This window comes from Eurosta solidaginis, chromosome 4 (genome assembly GCF_040869045.1).
Source record: "Eurosta solidaginis isolate ZX-2024a chromosome 4, ASM4086904v1, whole genome shotgun sequence".
Lineage (NCBI taxonomy): Eukaryota > Metazoa > Arthropoda > Insecta > Diptera > Tephritidae > Eurosta > Eurosta solidaginis.
In genome coordinates this window covers 236,741,013-236,764,359 of record NC_090322.1, presented here as the reverse complement: position 1 = coordinate 236,764,359, position 23,347 = coordinate 236,741,013, and the positions used below count along the sequence as shown (strand labels likewise).

The following is a 23,347-nucleotide window of genomic DNA, read 5'->3' as shown; positions in this document are numbered from 1 at the left end:
TTTAGCAGGTGAGCTAAATTAAATTACCAAAAAAATCTGTGGATCGGGCCCCTTATTTCGGTTTCTCTCGGTACCATTTTATGGTTATTTTGTAATATCTTTCGACAAAAATAAAATTTTTAATTTTCGCTTTATAATAATAAAAACGGACGTCGTAATACTTTGGAGAGTATTATCGATGTTGATTGATCGTCGTTTGTCGGATATATATCCTCGTTAACTTCTGACAAAATGGGAACTAAGAAATATGATAGGAACGAACTCGCTTACCCCATTAATTGCAATGCCGTTGCATTCCATTTAAATTGCCCCGTATTTGAATAAGTTGCTTCAAATACGACACGGTCTCCCAATTTCGGTATTATTCCCTTGCATGCACTACGATAGAAGAACACTTCATCGTTGATTAGTCCACAATCGTTATTGATTTTTGTAACAGTGCCAATTGAATTGGTCATTGTTTGTCCACCAATATTTGGTTGTTGAAAAGCAACCGGATTCAGGCTTGCCGTACGCGGCTGTGGGTATGCCACAGACGGTGCCCCACCACCTTGCGGAAAAATGGCCGCTGCTCCACCAAACGCAGTCGGTTGTTGTTGTTGCTGCTGCAAGAACATTGCACTTTGATTGCCGCCCTGATAAAATCCAGCTTTTCTTTGCCAAGCTTGATTTGCTTGTGCACCAAATGACATTTTTTGGGTTTAAATATTCACAATTTTTCAGATTTCTACGAAAAAAATATTTCTCCACGCTTCTTCACTTTTCTGTAATGTGGAAAATTTTAGATGGCAAGTGATAATGCGGGTACAGCGTTGTATTTTGTAGCTCTGAGAACACAGAGTCGCAATTATTTACAGGTACTACATTTCTAGCACCAGATTTTACGAAATGTTTAATGCATTAAGGGCGATTTAAGGGTGACTTATAACCATAAAGCCATAACCAGATTGTTGAAATTGTAGCCATCTATGTAATTCAAGTTTATGAAAAAAAAAATGTTTTGTCATATTTTTTTCAGTCGAAGAAAAAAGATGATGAGGTTCTCGTGGCAGATGGTGTTTCTGATTGTGTTCCAGTACGCAGAGAAATTTCCAGCGAAGAGATGATACAGCAACAACAACAACAACGAAAGCCACAGCAGCAAGAACTAGAGCAGGAAAATGAAACAAATACATTTTATGACGTTGTAAATGAGAATGATGATGAAGAAATTCCTTCAGAGAATAACGATGTTCCAAATGAGCATACTCTTAGGCGTAGTGAACGAGAGCATCGAACATCACTAAAGCTGTTTGATTATTTTATTGGATATAGAGCTACTTCGGCTGCCTATACTCCTACAGATTATCCTGAAACATATAGAGAAATTGAAAGTAGAAGTGATGTGAGTTGTTGGATGAAAGCTATTGATGTGGAATTGAAATCTATTTACAAAAATAATGTCTGGGACATAGTATCTCTTCCGAAGGATGTTAAGCCACTTAAAAGTAAATGGATTTTCCGAGTAAAAGAAGATGGGAATGGCAATCCAACTCGTTACAAAGCTCGTCCCGTAGCAAAAGGTTTCTTGCAAAAGGAAGGAATTAATTACAATGAAACATATGCTCCAGTAGCCAAACTTACAACAATTAGAGTTGTGCTAGCAGTTGGTATACATGAGCATTTGTTGGTTTACCAACTAGATGTAAAAACAGCATTTTTACATGGTGAATTATAAGGAGATATTTATATGGCTATTCCAGAAGGCATTCAAGCAGTACCAGACAAAGTTTGCAAACTACGTAAATTTTTGTATGGGTTGAAATAAGCACCACGATGAACCAAAAAATTCAATAAACATATGTTAAGTATGGGATTCAAAAGATCAAATCATGGTTATTGTTTATACACTAAATTTTCTTATGGGGATTTCTTAATTGCAACAATGTATGTCGATGACCTCCTTATTGCTGGTAAGCCGATTGCTTCTATTAACTGGTTGAAAAAAACTGAATGAAAAATGTGAAATGTCAGATTGTGGTGAATTGAAATATTTTCTGGGAATTAAAATTGGGAATTTTGGTGATCATATTACTTTATCAAAAGAAGCTAGTATTGAGAAAATTTGGAATGGAAGACTGTGTTAATGTGCGAAGTCCTATGGAAAAAGGATTACAACTATTGCAAAGTAAAGAAAAATCCAGTTGTGACAAGCCCTATAGAGAACTGCTAGGAAGCCCAATGTACATTGTGCTTTGCGTAAGACCTGATATTTGTTTTCAATTGGCTACATGGGGAGATATCAGCAGAATACAAGTGAAGAGCATTGGCAATGCCTAAAGAGAGTTTTGAGGTATCTCAAAGGAACCAAAGGAAAGAAGTTGATATTCAAGGAAACTCTTAACAAGCCTCTTATTGGTTTCGCTGATGCAGATTGGGGAAGTGATGTGACCGATCGGAAATCAGTGAGCGGTTTTGTATTTCAAGTATATGGATGTACGGTTTCTTTGTCAAGTAAGAAACAACGGACCGTTGCGCTTTCTTCTAGCGAATCAGAATACATAGCATTGAGTGCGGCAGTAACTGAAGCAGTATGGTTACATAGTTTATTGAATGACCTAAAACAAATCACAGATCAAGCAATAGAAATATTTGAAGATAATAATGGATGCATTAGAATGGCAAACACTTTTGAAATTAAACGCACAAAACATATTGACATAAAACATCATTTTCTAAGAGACATGATTGCAAAGGGCATGATAAAACTGACTGCAATCAGTGACTGCTTTGCCACATCACTCATCTTCTCGGGAAAAGCAGGAGTCTTACTGTTATCTCCCTTTGGCACCTCCGAGAAAGCCGAAGTCTTAGCGTTAACTCCTTTTAGCGTCTCCGAGAAAGCCGGAGTCTTATCGTTATCTCCCTTTGGCTTATCTCCTACTTCCTTAATTCGAACTTCCCTCTGACTCGCAGCTTTCGAGGTAGTTGCTACCTCGCTATTGGAGCCCATCTGTCTTACAGCTTTGGGTCTAGGACTGGGTCCTTTCTGCCTCTTGAAAGCAGGCTTGTCGCCTTCCGCCGAACGTTGCCTCTTCATTCTGCCATTCGACGCTTTTTCCTCCTCGTACCGGTTGCAGAACCGAGGGTTTCTCGCAGCAAGCCTTTTGAACTGCCTTCGACCTACTTCTACCGCTTCATGGGCCCATTCCAAGCGCTCGATCTCCACTTCTGTTGGGTCGACCACTGCTCCCAAGCGTTGTACAATTCTTAGTGCTGCACGGTACTGCGAGAGAGCTCTTTTACTTCCTCTGCTCCGTACCCTTCTCCATTCTTCTACTCCGTTTTCATTTGTGTGCTTCTCCAACCCGCAGTTCATTGAATCAGCACTACTCTCGCTCCCCGAGTACGACGCATCGCTTAATTACTATTTGTCGTCCTTGGAGTGCGACTCAGTCCTCCTCTCTACATCGTCCTTATTACAGTCAGGTAATGAGTCGTTCATCCTGGTCGTACGACCACCTGCCCGACAAGGCGGACTCAGCGGTCCAGTATTATATACGGGGAAAGAACCGTCCGCCACAGCAGCGCCCCTTACTGTGGTAAGGCCATTAATACTTCCCGAGGTGGCCCGGTGTCGGGAAGTCTCCGTTCGAATACAGCCGAATTTATCCCCTGGCTGCAAATCGTCCAATAGGCACGGTCCGCATAACTTTGGAAAGTACTCTCACGTATGAACTCTATGGAATACTCACAAACAAAGCGAGAGTGGGATCACATACTCCTCTCCTAGGACATCGCAATTTTAATTGGAGCACATCCCTGCAAAAATAGCGAGTACTCCATGTATGCATGTATGGAGTACTCGCTATGGACCATCCGAGTGCTCCAAAATTAACCACAATTCATACAAAAAATATGGTGCAGTTAACATTGCGATGTCCTAGGACTGGACCATATACTCCAGCTCCGCATTACATCAGAGTAATCCATGGAGTACCCACAGTCCAATAAACATCATGTATTGATTACAATCGTTAAAAGCGAGCAATGATCGGCTTACAAGATGTTCGTGTAGAAACGTGAGTTGGTCCATTGCTGCATTACAGTGGAGTAGAATGGTAAGTACTCCAGAATGACATAAGTGGACCACATGATCCAACAAATTTTGCAGGGATTTTTGGTATGAATACAGATTAGTTTTGGAGCACTCCTATACTCCTAAAGGAGTATTTTTTACACTGTTTATGGAGAACTCGCGTTTTGTGAAAGGTGTACATGTACATACGCTGCAAAAATCGCGAGTACTCCATGCATGCAATTATGGAGTACTCGCTATGGACCAAGAGAGTGCTACAAAATTAATCACAATTCATACAAAAAATATGGTCCAATTAACATTGCGATGTCCTAGGACTGGACCATATACTCCAGTTCCGCATTACATCAGAGTAATCCATGGAGTACCCACAGTCCAATAAACATCGTGTACCCTGCAAAAATTGTTGGATTACGTGTTCCATTTTCTTCATGTTGGAGTACTCTAACAATACTCCTTTGCAATGCGTTTGTGGACCACCATCAGCCGATCATTGTTCGTTTTTTTACGACCGTGATCACGACACGATGACGATCGAACAGAGTTGCCAAAAGTAAAATATTGCATACAAATAACTGATAATAAAATTTTACTATGGCAACTCTGATAAAATGCGCACTGGTTTTATGTATACATACCATAGTATAGAGAAATATTAGTTTCTTTATTCACGCAAATGCTAAATAACATACGAATATTCGTAGTATAAAATATAAAAGTTGTATTGCCCCTCTTCATTTACTTTCATTTTAAATAAAATTCACTCCGATAATTCTTTCCGACACAATTCCTCTTTAGTACTTTGGCATATTATCCTCTGTGGGTGCTCCATGGAGTACAACAGTGAAAGTACTTTGGAAAGTACTCTCACGTATGTACTCTATGGAATACTCATAAACAAAGCGAGAGTGGGATCACCTACTCCTCTCCTAGGACATCGCAATGTTAATTGGAGCACATTTTTTGTATGAATACAGATTAGATTTGGAGCAGTCCTTTACTCCCAAAGAAGTATTCCTTACATTATTTATAGAGTAATCGCGTTTTTTGAAGGGTAGTGATTACAATCGTTAAAAACGAGCAATGATCGGCTGACAATATGTTCGTGTAGAAACATGAGTTGGTCCATTGCTGCATTACAGTGGACTATAATGGTATGTACTCCAGTGGACCACATGATCCAACGATTTTTGCAGGGTAAGAGTGCTGCTTGCCATAGTGATGCTAATATTCGCCACCATAGGCAACAATTTAAAATGTGAAAAAATTGCCAGAGAGCCGAATAAACGTTGAGGAAATGTTGCGAAAAATAATTCTGCTAATTTGCGCAAAATTCCAACCGTTGATCGGATCGTAACTACTCAACGGTACGTGCGGAAAGATAAGCTGCAGACATTGGTGCGTTATCGGTAACCGTAACCGTATCGTAGCCAACCAATTGGTTATTGGTTTTTCGCCATATCCATAACCTAAAAATATTTGAGTTGGTGAATTTAATAAATTTTTGTCGATTTTATTCATTGTTTTGGATACATTATGACTAAGAGACTTATTTTTGTGGAATATGTTCATATGTTCTTCATTTTTATGAAATTTTCACGATTTTTAGGTTAAGGCACCATTAATCGATAACAAGGTATCGTATAGGATTACGTAAGGGATATGACTACAGCGATACGACAAACGGCACCAATGACTCCGCTTTTATCAGTCACACCCCTTCAAAAAACGAGAGTACTCCATAAATAATGTAAGGAATACTCCTTTGGGAGTATAGGAGTGTTCCAAAACTAATCTGTATTCATACAAAAAATGTGCTCCAATTAACATTGCGATGTCCTAGGGGAGGAGTAGGTAATCCCACTCTCGCTTTGTTTGTGAGTATACTATAGAGTACATACGTGAGAGTACTTTCCAAAGTACTTTCACTGTAGTACTCCATGGAGCACCCACAGAGAATCATATGCCAAAGTACTAAAGAGGAATTGTGTCGGAAAGAATTATCGGAGTGAATTTAGTTTAAAATGAAAGTAAATGAAGAGGGGCAATACAACTTTTATATTTTTTACTACGAATATTCTTATGTTATTTAGCATTTGCGTGAATAAAGAAACTAATATGTCTCTATACTATAGTATGTATACATAAAACCAGTACGTGGTTGCATTTTATCAGAGTTGCCATAGTAAAATTTTACTATCAGTTTGCTTCTTTTAATTTTCTGACCAGTTTTTAATTATTTGAATGTTTATAGGCTTTCCTGATCTTTTCGATTTGAAATTAAAACACTAAAAACTTTAGTTTTCGTCCATTTTTACCCAACGTTTTGCCAAACTCCTTGGCATCATCAGGGGTTAAATCTTTAATTTGATAGAACAAAATTAATCAAATTTATTATCAGTTATTTGTATGCAATATTTTACTTTTGGCAACTCTGTTCATCGTGTCGTGATCACGGTCGTTAAAAAACGAGCAATGATCGGCTGATGGTGGTCCGCAAAGCATTGCAAAGGAGTATTGTTAGTGTACTCCAACATGAAGCAAATGGAACACGTAATCCAACAATTTTTGCAGGGACGATGCTCTGGATCATTGGGAGACTTGAGAAGCAGATGTCGTGATATTTTTTCACACATGAGTTGTGATAGGCAGGTGGCACTGTTGTGTCGTTTAAAGGTTCATGCACATTATACGACGCGACATGTAGCGGCAAAATATTCTTTGCATGTATTCTTATGTAGCCATGCACATCTAGCGACAGTCCTACGGCACGACACGTTCACGTTGACCAACTAGGCAAAAATGAAGCACGTGTCGCGTCGTATAATGTGCATGAACCTTAACACATAAGGAGCGTTCCATTGGACCTATCTGGATCAACTTTATGGGAGCTGACAGCTCTAATATAAAACATCTGCTTTGTTGATGGTGGTGGTCCACATTCTCCTTTCTGTAACAGTGAAATTTATTTTATTAAAGTTTAAATTATAGTAAACAATGGTTTAAATAGTTTCACACGTAAACAAACTATTTATTTTCCTTACAGCTTCTTCAAGTTGTTTACTCTTTCCGTGCGTTTGCGTTTAAATGTGGCGAAATCCTTAATGTATACACATGTACACATATTTATTTCAGTGCTACCATGGCTCAACTATATGGTTGGCTCATCTGAGCTGATTTTATTTTTTTCATTTCACTGCAGTGGGAAGGTGATGGCAAACTCAAAATGAAGCCAACACATTGACAGCAATTTCTTACTATGCACAAAAGCTGCTAAATTGATGCCGAATGTGTGTTTTTATTCCATTTCATTCGTCTAACACTAACACGCGGATTTTGACAATCTGAACAAAGGTATGTTGTTGCTGTAGAGATGAGACAACCATATAGTTCAGCCATGAGTGCTACCAACTCAAAAGTGGTTAGCTGTCAAAAAATCTACTACAGAAAACGAAACGAACAGAAGGGCCGTTCCATTGGTTTATCGAGCTCTGGCTCTGGCTCAAATCTCATTGGAACGATCTGGATCAACTTTATGAGAACTGGCAGCACTAATATAAATTGTTGAAAATAAGAAGAAACGTACCCAAAATTTTAAGATACTGATAGAATTATTAACATTTAAATAGTTTCGCACGTAAGCAAACTATTTATTTTCCTAACATCATCTTCAAATTGTTTACTCTTTCAGTGTTTTTGCTTTTAAATATGGCGAATTCTTTTATGTATACACAAATGTACACATATTTAGTTCAGTGCTACAATGGGTCAACTATATGGTTGGCTCATCTCACCAGCTGATTTTATTTTTTTCATTTCACTGTAGTAGGGATTGTCAGAAGGAGATGGCAAACTTAAAATGAAACCAACGAATTTACAACATTTTCTTACTACATACAAATGCTGCTAATTTTTATGTTTTCATTCCATTCCATTCGTCTAACAGCAACACTCTGATTTTGGCAATGTGAACAAATGTATGTTGTTGCTGTAGAGATGAACCTACCATATAGTTGAGCCATGAGTGCTACCAACTCAAAAGTGGTTAACTGTCAAAAAATCTACTACAGAAAACGAAACGAACAGAACTGCTATACGGATCAGAAATTGAACCAGATAAATATCAGGATCACAACGTTGTTGTTGCATTTGCATGTTAAATTTCTATCCGTATCTCGCTCAAGTCTCAATGGAACGTAACTAGAATCAGAAATTGAACCAGGATCAGAATCAGAAATTGAACCAGATAAATCCTCATGTTCCAATGGTACATGAACTAGATACGGATAGATACGGTTGCATGTTAAATCTCTATCCGTATCTGGTTCATGTACCATTGGAACACGAGGTATCAGGATCACAACGTTGTTGTTGCATTTACATGCTAAATATCTATCCGTATCTGGTTCACGCGTCATTGGAACGTAACTATTATCAGACTATCTGGCTCACAAATTGCACAAGATAGGTATCTATCAGCCCAATTCTAAACGAAAATTCCGTGCGAGTTTTTTCCTTTCTCCCATTCCTCGTATTCTAAATAAAAATTCCTTGTGAGTTTTTTCACTTCTCCCTTTCCTCCTATTCTGAACAATGTTCGAAAAAGCGGAAACCGGTTATGGGAGACAAGTAAGTATTATAAATGTGAGGGAGATTTCTCTGCCATTTCATAGGAGTTTTTTCACTAGTTAAATTAAAGGGAATGCATCAAAATAGTTAAAGCAAATTGGTTATTTTAAGAAAGAACACTTATTTGTAAAAATTTGTGCTAAAATATGTATTTACATTCTACCACAATATTCTCACTGTAAATACAACAACAACAACAACCACAATATTCCTTATTTTAAGCCGAAAAATATATCATAAGCAACGGAAGAGCTCTTCGCATATTTGATGCAGCCATCCAGAAATTGCGCAAGGATTTTTTAAGAAGCTTAAATAGATTTTGGCATATGGTGAAAGGTGAACTCAACTCGACTTGGTCACCAGAAAATTGCTTTGCAGAATGAATGCAGGCAACTCCGGTGGATTTGTGTTATCCCGCCGGTCTTCTTCTTATGCTCCTCTGTTGATGTTGCTGTGGGACCAATTCATTACTCATTTCAGTGAATACCACATGAAATACAATAATGTGCATTGTTTATACCTTATTTCTTAATTTCAAACAAATTGGCAACAATAATTAAACTTTACAATTTTTTAAACAAAATAAGAAATGCGCAACGAAATTTCAATTGACAAAACAACTGACTTCGAAAATTCGAAATTCCCATTCCCCTATTATTCTTCTCCATAGGAGAAAAGAATTGGAGGAATTTTTCCGCGGGAAAAAAAAAATCCGCGAGAACAAAATTCCGCGAGAATATTTAGAATTGGTCTGTATATGAATTTATCTGGCCAAAGAGGATAAATTATGATAAGAGACACCAGTCTGCTACGAGTAGCGACTAACTCGCTGGAAATCAAAAATTGATGCCGAATGTATTCTAAGAGGGATATTTTTGAATTGTCTCGCATTTATCCATGCGGTTTAGGCAAAGAGGATAAATACAATAAGAGCCGTCACTCGTTATTTTGTGGCGAGTATCTCGGTGGAAATTGAAAAAATTGATGCCGAATGTTTTCTGAGAGGGACATTTTTAATTAAAAAAAAAAAATAAATGTAAGGCGCGATAACCTCCGAAGAGATCTAAGGCCGAGCTTCTCTTCCAATTTGCGTCGTGCTCCTCTTGATTTGTCCCTACAAATTGGCCGGACGGGACCTACATGTTTTATGCCGACTCCGAACGGCATCTGCAAGGCAGATGAGTTTTCACTGAGAGCTTTTCATGGCAGAAATACAATCGGAACGCTTGCCAGACACTGCCGAGGGACGACCCCGCTTAGAAAAATTTTCTTCTAATTGAAAAATCTTATTTCTAAAATTTTGATGTTGCTTTGCCCGGGAGTTGAACCCAGGGCATACGGTGTGATAGGCGGAGCACGCTACCATCACACCACGGTGGCCATTTTTAATTGTCTCGCATTTATCCATGCCGTGTAGACCCCTTGTGCAACTGTGATCTTTGGAAAGAGAATTAAATAAGTTAATTAAATAGAGTCGAAAAATAAACACAAATACCCCACGAAATGTATAGAAGACATTTATAAACATCTCGCCCAAAAAAAAAGTAGCGACTACCTCTCAGTATACATCGAGTAAATGCCAAAAAAATAACGAGTGACGCCTCTTATTGTATTTATCCTCTTTGGTTTAGGCACCTTGTGCAACTGTGCTTTTTGGAAAGAGAATTAATTAATTAAGTACAGTCGGAAAAATAAACACATTTTCCCCATGAAAATGTATAGAAGACATTTTATGCACATCTCGCCCAAAAAAAAAACAAGCGACTACCTCTTAGAAAACATCGAGCAAATGGCTGCGAGTAACGAGTGACGTCTCTTATCATAAGCCATCATCCGGTGGCCAAATCCTGAGCCAGATAAATAATTTTGCATGTAAATGCAACAACAACGATTTGAGCCAGATAAATCCAGATAGAAGTCTGGTTCAATTTGTGAGCAGCTTTGTTTAATAGGTTTTTCGATGTTCACTTGGCAGCACTAGCTGTTTTGAGAGGTAGAACTGTCAGTTTGATGTATGCATAAACAATTTGTTAGCCATATTTAAAAGCAATTTGTTCAACTAGAAAAGAGAAAATAGACAACTTTAATAAAATGTATGTATAACAAAATAAAATTTTAACATATATTAACTATGTAAACTGTTTTAGTGAAAGAAGAATTTGGTCTAGAGAGGAGACAAGAGTTTTTAAATGCGTACCTTGCTAGGAAGGAAGAGTTTGCCTGCATTAGGAGAAAAAAATATGTCATGGAGAATGTGCTGATGATTTGGAGAGCCAAGGTGTATTGGTGAGTTTGATGTTAGCCCACGATAGATGTTTACAAAGTTTATTAATAATTTCTTCTTGCTATATTTGTATCTTAACACAGAGTCAACCAACGACGGTGGAGATGCTTTCGGCAAAACTAAAAAATTTAATAAGGGCATATAAACAGAGTGTGGACAACAAAAATCCATTATCTCGAAATGGACTTATCAACCATTCCGTATTTGCGTAAGCTGAGTCTCCAAGCAAACATGAGTGGAATGGAAAAGTGGATGTCATATCATCTAACGCTCGTTGGTATAAATTTGATCGTGTCAAAACTCGACTGTCATGTAACGAGCCCGGTTCACCAGCGAATACGTCTATAAACATTTTATCTGGGTCTACAACAGCTTGCAATTGCAGGCTATAAAAATGCTTCCGATTGAAATACGCTTCTTTGTTTGATACTGGGGCTTTAATTTTTATGTGCGAGCAGTCAATACAACCAATCACATTTGGAATGCTCTTCATGGCATAAAACTTGCGTATATTGTCCCTTGCTTTGGACAGAGAAGGCCACTGAACATATTCATGGCCAATTGACAATAGCCATTCAATCACTCGCCTTATTACTCTCCATGCAGTTGACTCAGCCATGTTGAAACGATTCGCTATTTCACGAAACGTACTGGTATTTGCCATGTACCACAAAAGCATATATATCTCTTTTGCAGCTCCAACTTTGCAAAATCCTCCATGTTCCTTTTTAGAATAAAGTGCGCTTGTATTATACCGTTCTACAAAATGGTAAAAGACATATTTTTATAAATGACTAAGAAGGGTTAATTGATGTGAAATTCTTACCAATTAAAATATGCGCAGTGGACCGATTCATTCCAAAATGTTTTCTGAAGTCCTGATCTGTATAACCATCAATTGTGTCTAAAAAATTTTCATTTGGAACATGTTCCTCTTCATTTTCCGAAGTGCTTCCAGATAAATTCATGAATTCTTCAGTCAAGCCGCTTGTATTTGCCGATTCCGATGACGATTCATACATAAACTGCAATATATTTAAATGGTAGACATGAAGGAAAACACTTATTAAAAAACAGCAATGAGTTTAAAAAATGTGTAAACTTACTTCAAACAAATATTCATCCATGTTTTTCGTTTATTTTTTCACAACGCTTTAATTATATCGGTTTGTTTACTTTTCTTCTTCTTACAACGAAAATGACGTTTTTGGTAGTGCTGCCAACTCTCTCAACAATGATCCGGACCATTCCCGTGAGAATTGAGCGTGATCCGGAGCTGTAAAACTCACTGGATGACCACAATAATTTATCCTCTTTGATCTGGCTCAAACCCTTGTCGCATTTACACATTGTAAAGGGCCCATTATTGATACTTAGCATAGACTTGACTTGGCGTAAACTTGAAATTAGCCACGATTATACTCCACTTAGCGCATACAATCTGGCATCATAATCAGCTTTGAAATTTATTTTTAAATAAATATCAATTTTTATGACCAAATGTCAAAATGAAATGGAAACAAACAAATTGCATCTCAAAATGTAACCGTCACTTAGAACTTACATATAAATTCAAAATTTAACAGACTTCTAAGTCAAGTTAAGTGTTGGTAAGTTTTGAGTAATCAGTAACATGCAATGTTCATTTAACAGAACTGTAAGTGACAGTTCTCAAGTCAAATCAAGTCTATGCTAAGTATCAGTAATGGGCCCTTAAAAGCGGAGTCATTGGTGAGTCTACAAGTAGCCCACTCAGCATTTAGATTATACAATTTTGAATTTCCTTACATATAAATACAATTTGATTACTCTTTCTGACTAAATAATGAGTTATCATACAATTGAACAAAAGAAATAATCAAATATGAATACTTTTGATGATCAAAAACTCAAAATCATTTTTCGATCACTTTTTGGAATCATTTTTGAAGTCCTTTGATGATTAAATTTTTATATTTCTTAAAAAACAACAAAAGGAATAATAAATTATGCTTACCTTTGATGATCAGAAACTAAATATGGTTTTTCAATCATATTTTGGAATTATATTTGAATCAAATGTGTTTACTTTAAGTGATCAAAAATTTATAATAATTTTTAATTCAGCTTTCTGAATCTTTTATGAATATATATGTTGACTGAATAATGAATTTTATACTTGTTAAGATTTTACTTTTCAGTGAAAATCTTATTTTTTTCACATACACATATTTTTTCAATCATGAAGCTCAGAAAAAAAATATAAAATGTTTATTATTTATACAATTATACATATTCTTCAAGACAAGAAATAATGTAAATGCTGCTCGTGACCGAAGATTTCCCCAACCATTTCTCCACCCTCGGCTTCCCCGAAAATACATAATAGTTGGACAATACAAAGGTTGTGAGCTAGTTGAACCCCAGGTAAGTGAAACTATCTTGACATACCTGGATACGGCTTCAACATCCCGTATCGTATCGTATTTTAAGATATTGACGATCATAGCTGATGTTGGATGTTGTAGTCGCAGGTGTATATCGGTCAAGTTTGTTTGCGAGTGGTTCAAATAGCTCACCTCCGCATTCTTTCTTCCCCTGATGAAATAAAATTATTATGTAGTATCTTATTTTGAATTAGATATGAAGAATAAATGCATCATAATCGCATTCAAACATGATTCAAAAATCTCAACCAAAACGATTGAAATATGTTCACGAATATGATCAGAAAATGACTGTGAAAAGCAGTCAAATATTACTCTAAAACAAAATATAGTTTAATTTTACAATGATATCAATTATGAATAAAAAGCGTTTGGAAATATGAATCATAAATGATTATCAAGAATAATCACATTTATGGTACATTTTTCTCCCGACGATACAGTTATTTTCGAACAGAAAATGCTTTTAAATTTGAACGTTTTTCATCATCTTGGGGTGATATTTAAATATTTTTTGATCAAAATTTTCAAAAAATGCTGGCTGGGTAGGATATGTAGCAGCACGCACATACACACACGCTCATCTGATAAAATGCTTGTTCTTGTTCGTTTTTTTTTTGTGGATTCTATTTGGCACAGTTGTACTTCTTAGGTCCATGAAAAGTGTAGTAGCTGATAACGAAAACTGGGTAAAATTTTTATTGTAAAATTGCAAAGAACTATCCTTATTTACTTTCAAACGAGCACTTATTACATCTTTCTTTAAAATCCATATGTTTTGAACAATTTTAATTAACAAATTGTGATTATTTATTACTGGGGACGATTGCTAAAACACGACCAAAACCGTAGGGGGAGGTATTAATATACGCGTTTTTGCCTCGCAAAACATTTTTGGATGGGTTATTGCAGTCGACCTCGGTTTCAAACTGTTTTTCGCTCAGAACTTTTGAACGGGTAGAAAAACTTAGCACCCGTATTTGTGTTAATACTGGAATAACTGCGCGTCCTCAGATACCCCAATTCAAGACTTTTGTATAATTTTCCGTAGGACCCATATAGGTGCATTACATTTTCATACTAGGTTAGGTTAGGTTGAACTGGCCGGTCCATGATGACCTCACATATACTGATTGAGTCCGTAGTGTTACCAGAAGTTTGTTTTAACGACCAAACTGAAAAACCCTATCAAAAACCAGGACCTATGTTATAAAATAACTCCGTCCTCTTGGCAAATACTAGAAGCTTCCTAGGACTTAAGCCACTTGCTGCTTCTAGATCTGACAGCTGTATCACTCCTAATAGCTGGAGTCTTAGTCTGGCAAGTGCAGGGCACGAGCACAGAACGTGCTCGATCGTTTCCTCCTCCAACCCGCACTTCCTACATCTGCTATCAATGACCAAGCCTAATTTAAAGGCATGTGACGCCAGAAGGCAGTGTCCAGTCAGAATACCCGTCATGAGTCTACAGTCCTCTCTTTTTAATGATAGAAGCAACTGTGTTAGTCTAAGGTTGTAAGACCTACACATAATTTTCGACACTTTACAGCCCCGCGCTTGAACCCACGCCTTTCCCGCTTGGTCGATCATGTGCACCACTCGCCTTCGCTTAATCTCTCCCAATCAATTGGGACGTCTACGGAGCAAACTTCAAGGGATGCGCCCTTTTTAGCTAGTTTGTCCGCTTTTTCATTACCATCTATTCCCATATGCCCTTGGACCCAATATAAATGTATGCTTCTCCCTGTCCCGATTCTCTCCAGAGACTGCTTACACTCTAACACGCATTTAGATGCCGTGCTATGCGAGATTATTGCCTTATTTGCTGCTTGACTGTCAATATCAAAGTTAACACGGTTGCAGCCTAAGCTATTCTCGTCCAGGGTTTCTACTGCTTTGGTTACGGTTAATATTTACTCTTGGAAAACGCTACAGTAATCCGGCAGCCTGTAGGATCTGCTTATTTCCGGACCAGCGCAGTATACCGAAGACCCTACTCCTTCCACTACTTTGGAACCATCGGTGTACAAATGTATCGCCTCGTCCGCCATTTGCGCACCCTTGCGCCAACCGTCCACCTCTATTGTGGCCTTAAGATCTCCCTCGAAGCGCAGATAGGGAATCAGGTAGCATGATGTAATAATGACAAGGTGGTATATGTAGTGACAGCTCATTTGAAAAGTCCCATATTAAACGAAGGATGAGAGAAAGGGGAAGAAAAGAAGGGGCCCTTTTGTGAAATAGTATTAATCTAGTACTTTTTTTAGCAAGGCACGAAACTAATATTTTGTAATTTGGTTATTAAAGAAGTGAATATAGGCCAAAGCGACTGTCGCGGTAAATAGGTAATGTGTCTTTTTACTATAACGAAATTTTTGGTATCCAGTTCAAAGTACTTTAGAAACAAATGTTTAGTATTTATATTTAACGGCGTCGTCCTTCGACAATGGTTTGATAAGCGATTCTAGTGTATTTCTGCCAAAAAAAAATAGTATAGGTCTCGTCAACTTTTGATTATGCCAAATTTTGGTTAGAGAAGGGGTATCAAAATGCTTATCCTCCAACCAATATGCATAGAGCCCAACTGTAGGCAGAGGTCCAAAGCCAAAGAGAGCTTCGGGTCTCCCTTGGTGGTATGCTTTCTTCTTCTGCAAGGATAAGATAGTGTATATTGATAACGTGGTTCACCGGCCGCGACCCAACAAAAGCGTTTACTGATTCTGTATGGATTTTGCTTAGGGCTCCATGGTATGTAGGTGCCTGATCTCATCTTATGGAGATGTTTCCTTAACCCTCTTGGAGGCCGGGATAGATCAAGCAGTTTTTTGCTAGAGTTTCCTAGTTTATGACTAAGCAAAAACTGTCCCTTCAGCATATCGGTGTGCTCTTTAATTTTGAGATATTTTGCCTTACCATATAATACTGTCAGGGGTCATAAGAAGACATCCCGTGACAGTTATGAGTGCAGCATTTTAGCAGGCCTGCAGCCTTTTCCAGTGTGAGGTTTTAAGGCTAGGCAACCAAATTGATGCCGCGTAGCGTGAGCGGCGGCAAATTGCTTTGCAAGTGGCTAGCAACGTTTCTTTATCTTTTCCCCAAGTACATCCGGTAAGCAACTTGAGAATTTTGTTGCGGCATTGTATTTGGGAGACATTTTCGGTGACATGTGACTTGAAGGTGATTTTGTTATCGAACGTTACCCCTAAGATCTTTAGGTGACTGACATTTGATAACGTAACACCAACGACGTGAAATCCAATATTTGCGTCATCTGTTCCTTCCACGTCATAAACAGAGTGGCCCTGGATATGGTCTGTGATAGTGCCAGGTCGCGCGAAGCGAAGAAACCAGAAATACAGGGGAGGGGAGATAGCGATTTATTCTATAAACTAACTCGTTTTTTGGAGGGCCAAGTCCTGTTGTCATTATCGTGCAGTCACCGGCGTAGGAAATAATGGTAACTCCTGGTGTGAAAAGGAGCTTTGATATGTAGAAATCAGTAAAACAGAATCGTGGATGGACACGAGCACCGTCCTATAATGGGGTTTTCCTGGTTCAGTCCGTAATTTATGCTCCCCTACTAGCGAAAGGAGTGATTTCGGTAGATACAACTCACCTTCGTTACCTGGTTTCCCAGGCTTTAAAAGAGGAAGTATCCTTGCCGTTTTCTATTGTGTAATCTAACACTATTGCTCCCAGATGGAAGTAGATAAGCTTAAATTTGGTGTGGGACCCGGGGGTAGTTCGTTATAACATTAATCTACGCACTACCGACGAAGCATATTGCATTGTACAAACGCTTGCAATGCACATACATACAAGCACTCCTCTGCCACTATATAACACCCTTCTACTTGTATATAACACCACACTTGCCGAACGCGAGGGTTATCAAAGGTGTACCTGGCCAAATAAAAATATAGCCTCTAGGACGATATCCCACCCAATAAATTGGCAATTAAATTTTGCAACATCTGAAATATTGGCAAAGCGATAGTTTCGTCTTCCGACTATGTTGCGACAGGCTGAAGAAGGAGTACTTTGGGAAGGAATTTTCCAGGAAAATTTATTTGCGTGGATTTTACTACGATTTTTCCTCTGAATGAGAAATTAGTTTCGCAAAGAGGCAAATTGAATTTCATAGTGGGAGTTCAAGATGGCGGATTAGAAAGAGAAGCTGCCAACGTCAGTCACCTTGTAATTGCATCATGATCAGGTAGTCGGTTCGTCTTGTGATTGATGACGCTATACTACTATGGCCATATGGTCGGCGCTCAAGCTGCCCCGAAGCACCGAGCCTGGTTGCGGTCATTAATGCTTTGTTCTTTGCTACCAGGTCTACAGGTGGAATGTGCAGAATGGCATACAGTGCAGCCGTCGGGGTTGTTTTCAGGGCTCCCGCAATGCTAAGCATCGATAGTCCTTTTGCCGGATACAGATCCAGTAGTTCCGGTAACAAGCAGCATTAAAGGACTAGCCCGACCATCTCGGGAATGATTTGGTATGACCACGTGAAACCTTCTAGGCCATCCCGCTCTCCCACCTCCTAGATCCATGAGGAACTTTGGGTCGCCAGAGCATCGGCTGTTAAAGAAACAAGATTCGCCACGGGTAGGTGAGATTGAGAATTGGGTTGGAGAAGCTATATATTGCGCTGGCAACCCCTTGACAGAATTGCGCTACACAATTCCTTGAATCAATTTGGTATTTAATCGCCTTTTACGACAGGCATGCCTGCCGCGGATATATTCTAAGCCCCCTAACCCGCTGGGGATTAGATCATACCGTCTTTGGCGTCAGCACTATTGGGAGATACATAGAGGGCCGACACATCAGCAGGGGCACACTGCGGAAACAGTTTTGTAGTCACAAAATGTTTAAAATGTTTACAATGTAAAGAGCATGATACGTTACAAACTATGAATTTATTCAAATTTAATTTAAAAGAAATATTTTATATGTCACCACATGACACCAACCATCTTTTCAATTTTAATGTGGAACCTACCCCTCTAACACCAATCTCCCTATGGTCCGCCCCTGTTGAAATTGCCAGTTTCCTTGGACTCCCGTTGGATGACTTTGATGACAGTGAGTGGTCATGCAAATTGAATGCGGCGAATCACTGTTAACACAACAACAAAAATACTTATAAAGGAATTCCGAATGATCATATTTCTGGGACTCAAATTCTTCACATATTTGGGATTCATTTTTGATTTTTAAATTATGAAGGCCCCAAAAATGTTTGAGAGGCAACACCATGAAAGGTTTCAATTCCTTTTGCAAATATTTCACAAAAATGTTGTACCTACATAATGGTTGTGTATTTGTACACAAAATTTTCAAACTAATAACTACATCTGTCAGAAAAAATAAAGAAAAAACTACCGAATGTCCAAAGAACGTAACGAAATATAACCTGAGAACTGGATGAACGAGGAACCCGAGAGTATAAAAGCAGCGCAAGCTGAGTAATAACGATTAGTTGGTTGTGAAGTACTACTCTCAAAGTAATTTAAATAAAGACCAGTTTGCAATACCGAATGTTGGAGTGATTTATTCAACAGTTTAGCGATTCGAACGTTAGCAGAAGATTTCAAATAAGCGGAATTTCCCAAAATTCGTTACAGTATTTATAAAGCACTGAAGTCGTATTAGGAGGGAGGGCACAAAAATTAAAGGGAAAACACAGGAAAAATACAAGGAAATAAAGTAGTGTCATGTAGGTATGACACTGTTGAATATGAAGATATCTGCTTTCCTCTCGGTGCAGTGATCCAAGAAGCCAAATAGATTGGTTGGTGCATCGTACACTTGAGTTCATGTTGTTGTTGTTGTTGTAGCGATAAGGTTGCTCCCCGAAGGCTTTGGGGAGTGTTATCGATGTGATGGTCCTTTGCCGGATACAGATCCGGTACGCTCCGGTAACACAGCTCCATTAAGTTGCTAGCCCGACCATCTCGGGAACGATTTATATGGCCACATTAAACCTTCAGGCCATCCCTCCCTCCCCACCGCCAAGTTCCATGGGGAGCTTGGGGTCGCCAGAGCCTCGTCTGTTAGTGAAATAGGATTCGCTGTTCGAAGGTGAGGTTGACAATTGGGTTTGGAGAAGCTATATATTGCGCTGGCAATCTGAAAAGGTTGCGCTACACAACCCCTTGAATTTGGTATTTTAGCCGCCTCTTAAGACAGGCATACCTACCGCGGGTATATTCTAACCCCCTAACCCGCTGGGGGTCACTTGAGTTCATCGTACACACCTTAATGATGAAATTGTTATTTGACAGTTAAAATTAAAAGTTTGTTTATACGTGAATATTATAATTGTTTTCTAAATTATTCGTAATGAATTCTCCGCATGGACCTCATGGTCATGCACCTGGAAGCCGTCCTGTTGAGACAAGTATGTATTTATTGTACATGGCAACGATATATGTATGTATATACGCTTATTTTTAATCCCAAATTGTTTAAAGGCGAGAATCAAAATAATTCGTTAATTGAAAAAGTTGCCTTTGTCTGCTCGTTCCTTTTGTTCCTAGTATTCTTTCCACTTTCTTTATACGTTTGTTTGGTGGTGATGGTGGAATATAAGAGAGCAGTTGTCTTTCGATTGGGGCGTTTAAGGTAACTAACAAAAATGTAAAGAACGTCAAAGACGCACTAAAATGAAAACTTCATTCCCATATAGGAAAGGCGGTCCACGTGGTCCAGGTATATTTTTCATATTACCTTGTATAGATGATCTCACTAGTGTTGACCTCCGAACTGTGGCTTTCGATGTACCACCACAAGAAGTACTTACAAAAGATTCTGTAACAGTCACGTTGGATGCCGTTATCTACTATAGAATACATGATCCATTGAGAGCAGTTATACAAGTGGCAAAAGTTGGCCCATCCACTATGTTGTTAGTACAGACAACCCTTCGAAATGTTGCTGGTACAAAAATGTTGATGGAGCTGTTGGCTGACAAGGATGCCATATCCGAAGCTATTGAACTTATTTTGGATGAGGCAACTGATCCGTGGGGCGTTAAAGTAGAGCTTGTTGAAATGTAAGAGTTTAGACTGTCATACCTAGCTACTTTTTTTAAATGAAATTTTGTATACCAGCTGCCGATTAGTCGCTTGATAATTTTAATATCAAGCCATGATTTCAGTAAAAAAAAGAGTGACGGTGAATGGGGACAAGTCTACGATATCTTGTCTGCTTATAAACCTGGGTAGACAATTTAGTAGTAAACTGCTCACTCATCCTTGGATTACTTATTCGAAAAAAAGTGAAGTACCTTTACTCCGGAGCGACTCGGGATATTTTTTACCGACCAAGGGCTGCCATTTCAGTGCAACCCTATTTAATTTGTTGCGTCCCTACTACAAAAACATGAGAATTTACAGTAACAATTGCATATCTTTTTTATGTGAGCTGTAGTTAGAACTAGAACCGATCGGGGGTTATAATGTTCTAAATCTATACAACTAAGTACGTAGCTTTTCAGAACATGTTTACAATTAGCTTATCTGTTTAAAACAGTTACCAAACTGTTTTTCCTTTTATGATGTAGGTCCTTCAGAAAACTTTATTTCCAAACTTTAAATTTTTTAGTCTGAAAGAAATTAAATTCCGACTTTTATTTTATAAGTCACGACTTTTATGTTTTAAGGACAGAATAAAAGTCCGGTTCGTCCAAATTAAAAGATTTTTTTTTTATACACAACACTTTTTGGGCGTTAAATCAAACTTCAACGCAATATCTCAATTGAATCAAATTTTATGGCGAAAAAACAGATCCAAGTTTACTATGGAAAGGTATAAGTATTGTAATGAATTTTGGGAAATTCAGCTTATTTGAAACCTTCTGCTAACGTTCGAATCGCTAAACTGTTGAATAAATAACTCCAATATTTTGTATTGCAAAATGGTCTTTATTAGACTACTTTGGGAGTAGTACAATTAAATTTCACAATTATACTTCACTTCGCAACTGATAGCGTGATAGTAAATCAAACTGATTACTGATTACTCAGCTTGCGCTGCTTTTATACTCTCAGTTTCCTCGTTCACCCATTTCTCCTAAGGTCTAGTAATTTCGCGAACTTCATGCTTGGTTATCAGCCATATACATGTACATATATTTGTAGTTTGTAGCCATATGCGTGTGTATGTGTGAGCAACTACTTCGGCTGATGACTACATGTATGTGTGAGATGAGATATCTCTTCGTCGCCTTCTACATAAGAGTGGCTGGTTTATTGTTGTTGTGCATTTATTCAGTAGCAGCTTAGTGATGCTAATATTCGTCCCAGTATAGTGAAAGGTATATGAGAGTGGCCTATGGTTTTTCGATGTTGAATTTCTATTATTGATAACATAATTTTGAAGTATTCCTACAGATTTTAAACGCAGATATTTAGGAGAATCAGATGGTAAAAAATTCGTTTCATTTGGATGAGCTGCATAGTTGTAGGGCCGGACTTTTATTCGTCTTTAAAAAATAAAAGTCTAGATTTTATTTTTATTTTCGAAAAATAAAAAGGATGTATTATTCTTCATGAAAATGCAATGGGGATCCCCAGAATTCCACAAACTGCCACCTAGGATAATTTTTTTTACACGGACTTGTTCGAGTAAAAAAAAAACTATTAAAATGGGTCCCTGGTTTAAACTCATGCCTCTTTTTATTAATATTTTCTTAGCAAAGACGTGCGTCTACCACGTTCTCTACAACGAGCAATGGCCGCAGAAGCTGAAGCTAGCCGAGAAGCTAAAGCGAAAATCGTTGCAGCTGAAGGAGAATTTAGTGCTTCGAAAACATTAAAAGAGGCTTCGGATATAATTGGAATGAATCCAATTGCACTGCAGGTGAATATATTTTTTAATAAAGGAATATCAATTAATATTTATGTTTCATTTAGTTGAGATATTTGCAAACGATGAATACAATTGCCGCTGAACATAATACAACTATAATATTTCCATTTCCAATTGAGCTAATGGATGTTTAAGATTAAACGGTGCAAATATATTTGTAAGATATTTAATAAAAAAAATAAATAAATGTAAGGCGCGATAACCTCCGAAAAGATTTTAGGCCGAGCTTCTCGTCCAATTTGCATCGTGCTCTTGATTTTTCATACAAATTGGCGCGACGCGGCCTACTTGTTTTATGCCGACTCCGAACGGCATCTGCAAGGCAGATGAGTTTTCACTGAGAGCTTTTCATGGCAGAAATACGCTCCTTGTGCTTGCCAAACACTGTCGAGGGGCGAAACCGCTTGAAAAATTTTCTTCTAATTGAAAAAACATGTTTCTAAAATTTTGATGTGGCTTTGCCAGGGGCGTGAACCGATGATCTGCGGCGTGGATGGCGGAGCACGCTACCATCACACCACGGCGGCCGCCTATTAGAGAAACTTTAAATCAGAGCCGGCCACACAAATACTAAGTGTGTGTAAAAATTGAGTGACAACTCCCCATAGTGTGCTAAAAGAAAATGTGGACTGTGAAGTTCGAAATTAAAAACGACTCTGGTTATTTGATTTCAAGCTAATCCTAACAATATTTATGTATATTCATATAACTAAAAACGTGGAGGTCGAGCTAGCCAGATAAAAATTTTTATAAAAGAAGGTATGGTGATTCTTCAATGCAAAATTTACTTAAAAAAATCACTTTTTCATTAAGAAAGAACTACAAAACAAAGTAAATGTGAAGATAGAAATATCCCACCCAGCATTTTTTGAAAATTTTGATCAAAAAATATTTAAATATCATACCCCAAGATGATTAAAAACGTTCAAATTTAAAAGCATTTTCTGTTCGAAAATTAACGTATCGTCGGGAGAAAAATGTACCATAAATGTGATTATTATTGATTAATCATTTATGATTCCTATTTCGAAACGCTTTTTATTCATATTT

The 23,347-nt window shown here is 37.9% G+C and overlaps 3 protein-coding genes across 3 annotated transcripts in view; 1 reads left to right on the top strand and 2 right to left on the bottom strand.

The window, feature by feature from the left end:
* Nucleotides 1–804, bottom strand: part of LOC137251097 (cell division cycle and apoptosis regulator protein 1-like) — a 38,680-nt gene extending 37,876 nt beyond the window's left edge. Inside the window, exon 1 of the mRNA XM_067785084.1 lies at nucleotides 271–804. Coding sequence (XP_067641185.1) covers nucleotides 271–692 — 422 coding nt within the window. The 5' untranslated portion in view covers nucleotides 693–804. The remainder of the gene's footprint in view (nucleotides 1–270) is intronic.
* A 10,272-nt stretch (nucleotides 805–11,076) lies between these two features.
* On the bottom strand, nucleotides 11,077–12,175 carry LOC137248809 (putative nuclease HARBI1). Its single transcript, XM_067779707.1, has 3 exons — nucleotides 12,098–12,175; nucleotides 11,818–12,016; nucleotides 11,077–11,750 (listed from the first exon to the last, which is right to left on the bottom strand). Exons 1-3 carry the CDS (start codon nucleotides 12,116–12,118, stop codon nucleotides 11,077–11,079), a joined length of 894 nt encoding a protein of 297 aa, XP_067635808.1. The 5' UTR covers nucleotides 12,119–12,175.
* A 7,743-nt stretch (nucleotides 12,176–19,918) lies between these two features.
* On the top strand, nucleotides 19,919–22,598 carry LOC137249231 (stomatin-4-like). The gene is made up of 4 exons (XM_067780544.1): nucleotides 19,919–20,050; nucleotides 20,115–20,480; nucleotides 22,123–22,288; nucleotides 22,342–22,598. Exons 1-4 carry the CDS (start codon nucleotides 20,004–20,006, stop codon nucleotides 22,429–22,431), a joined length of 669 nt encoding a protein of 222 aa, XP_067636645.1. The 5' UTR covers nucleotides 19,919–20,003; the 3' UTR covers nucleotides 22,432–22,598.
* The last annotated feature ends 749 nt before the right edge of the window (nucleotides 22,599–23,347 follow it).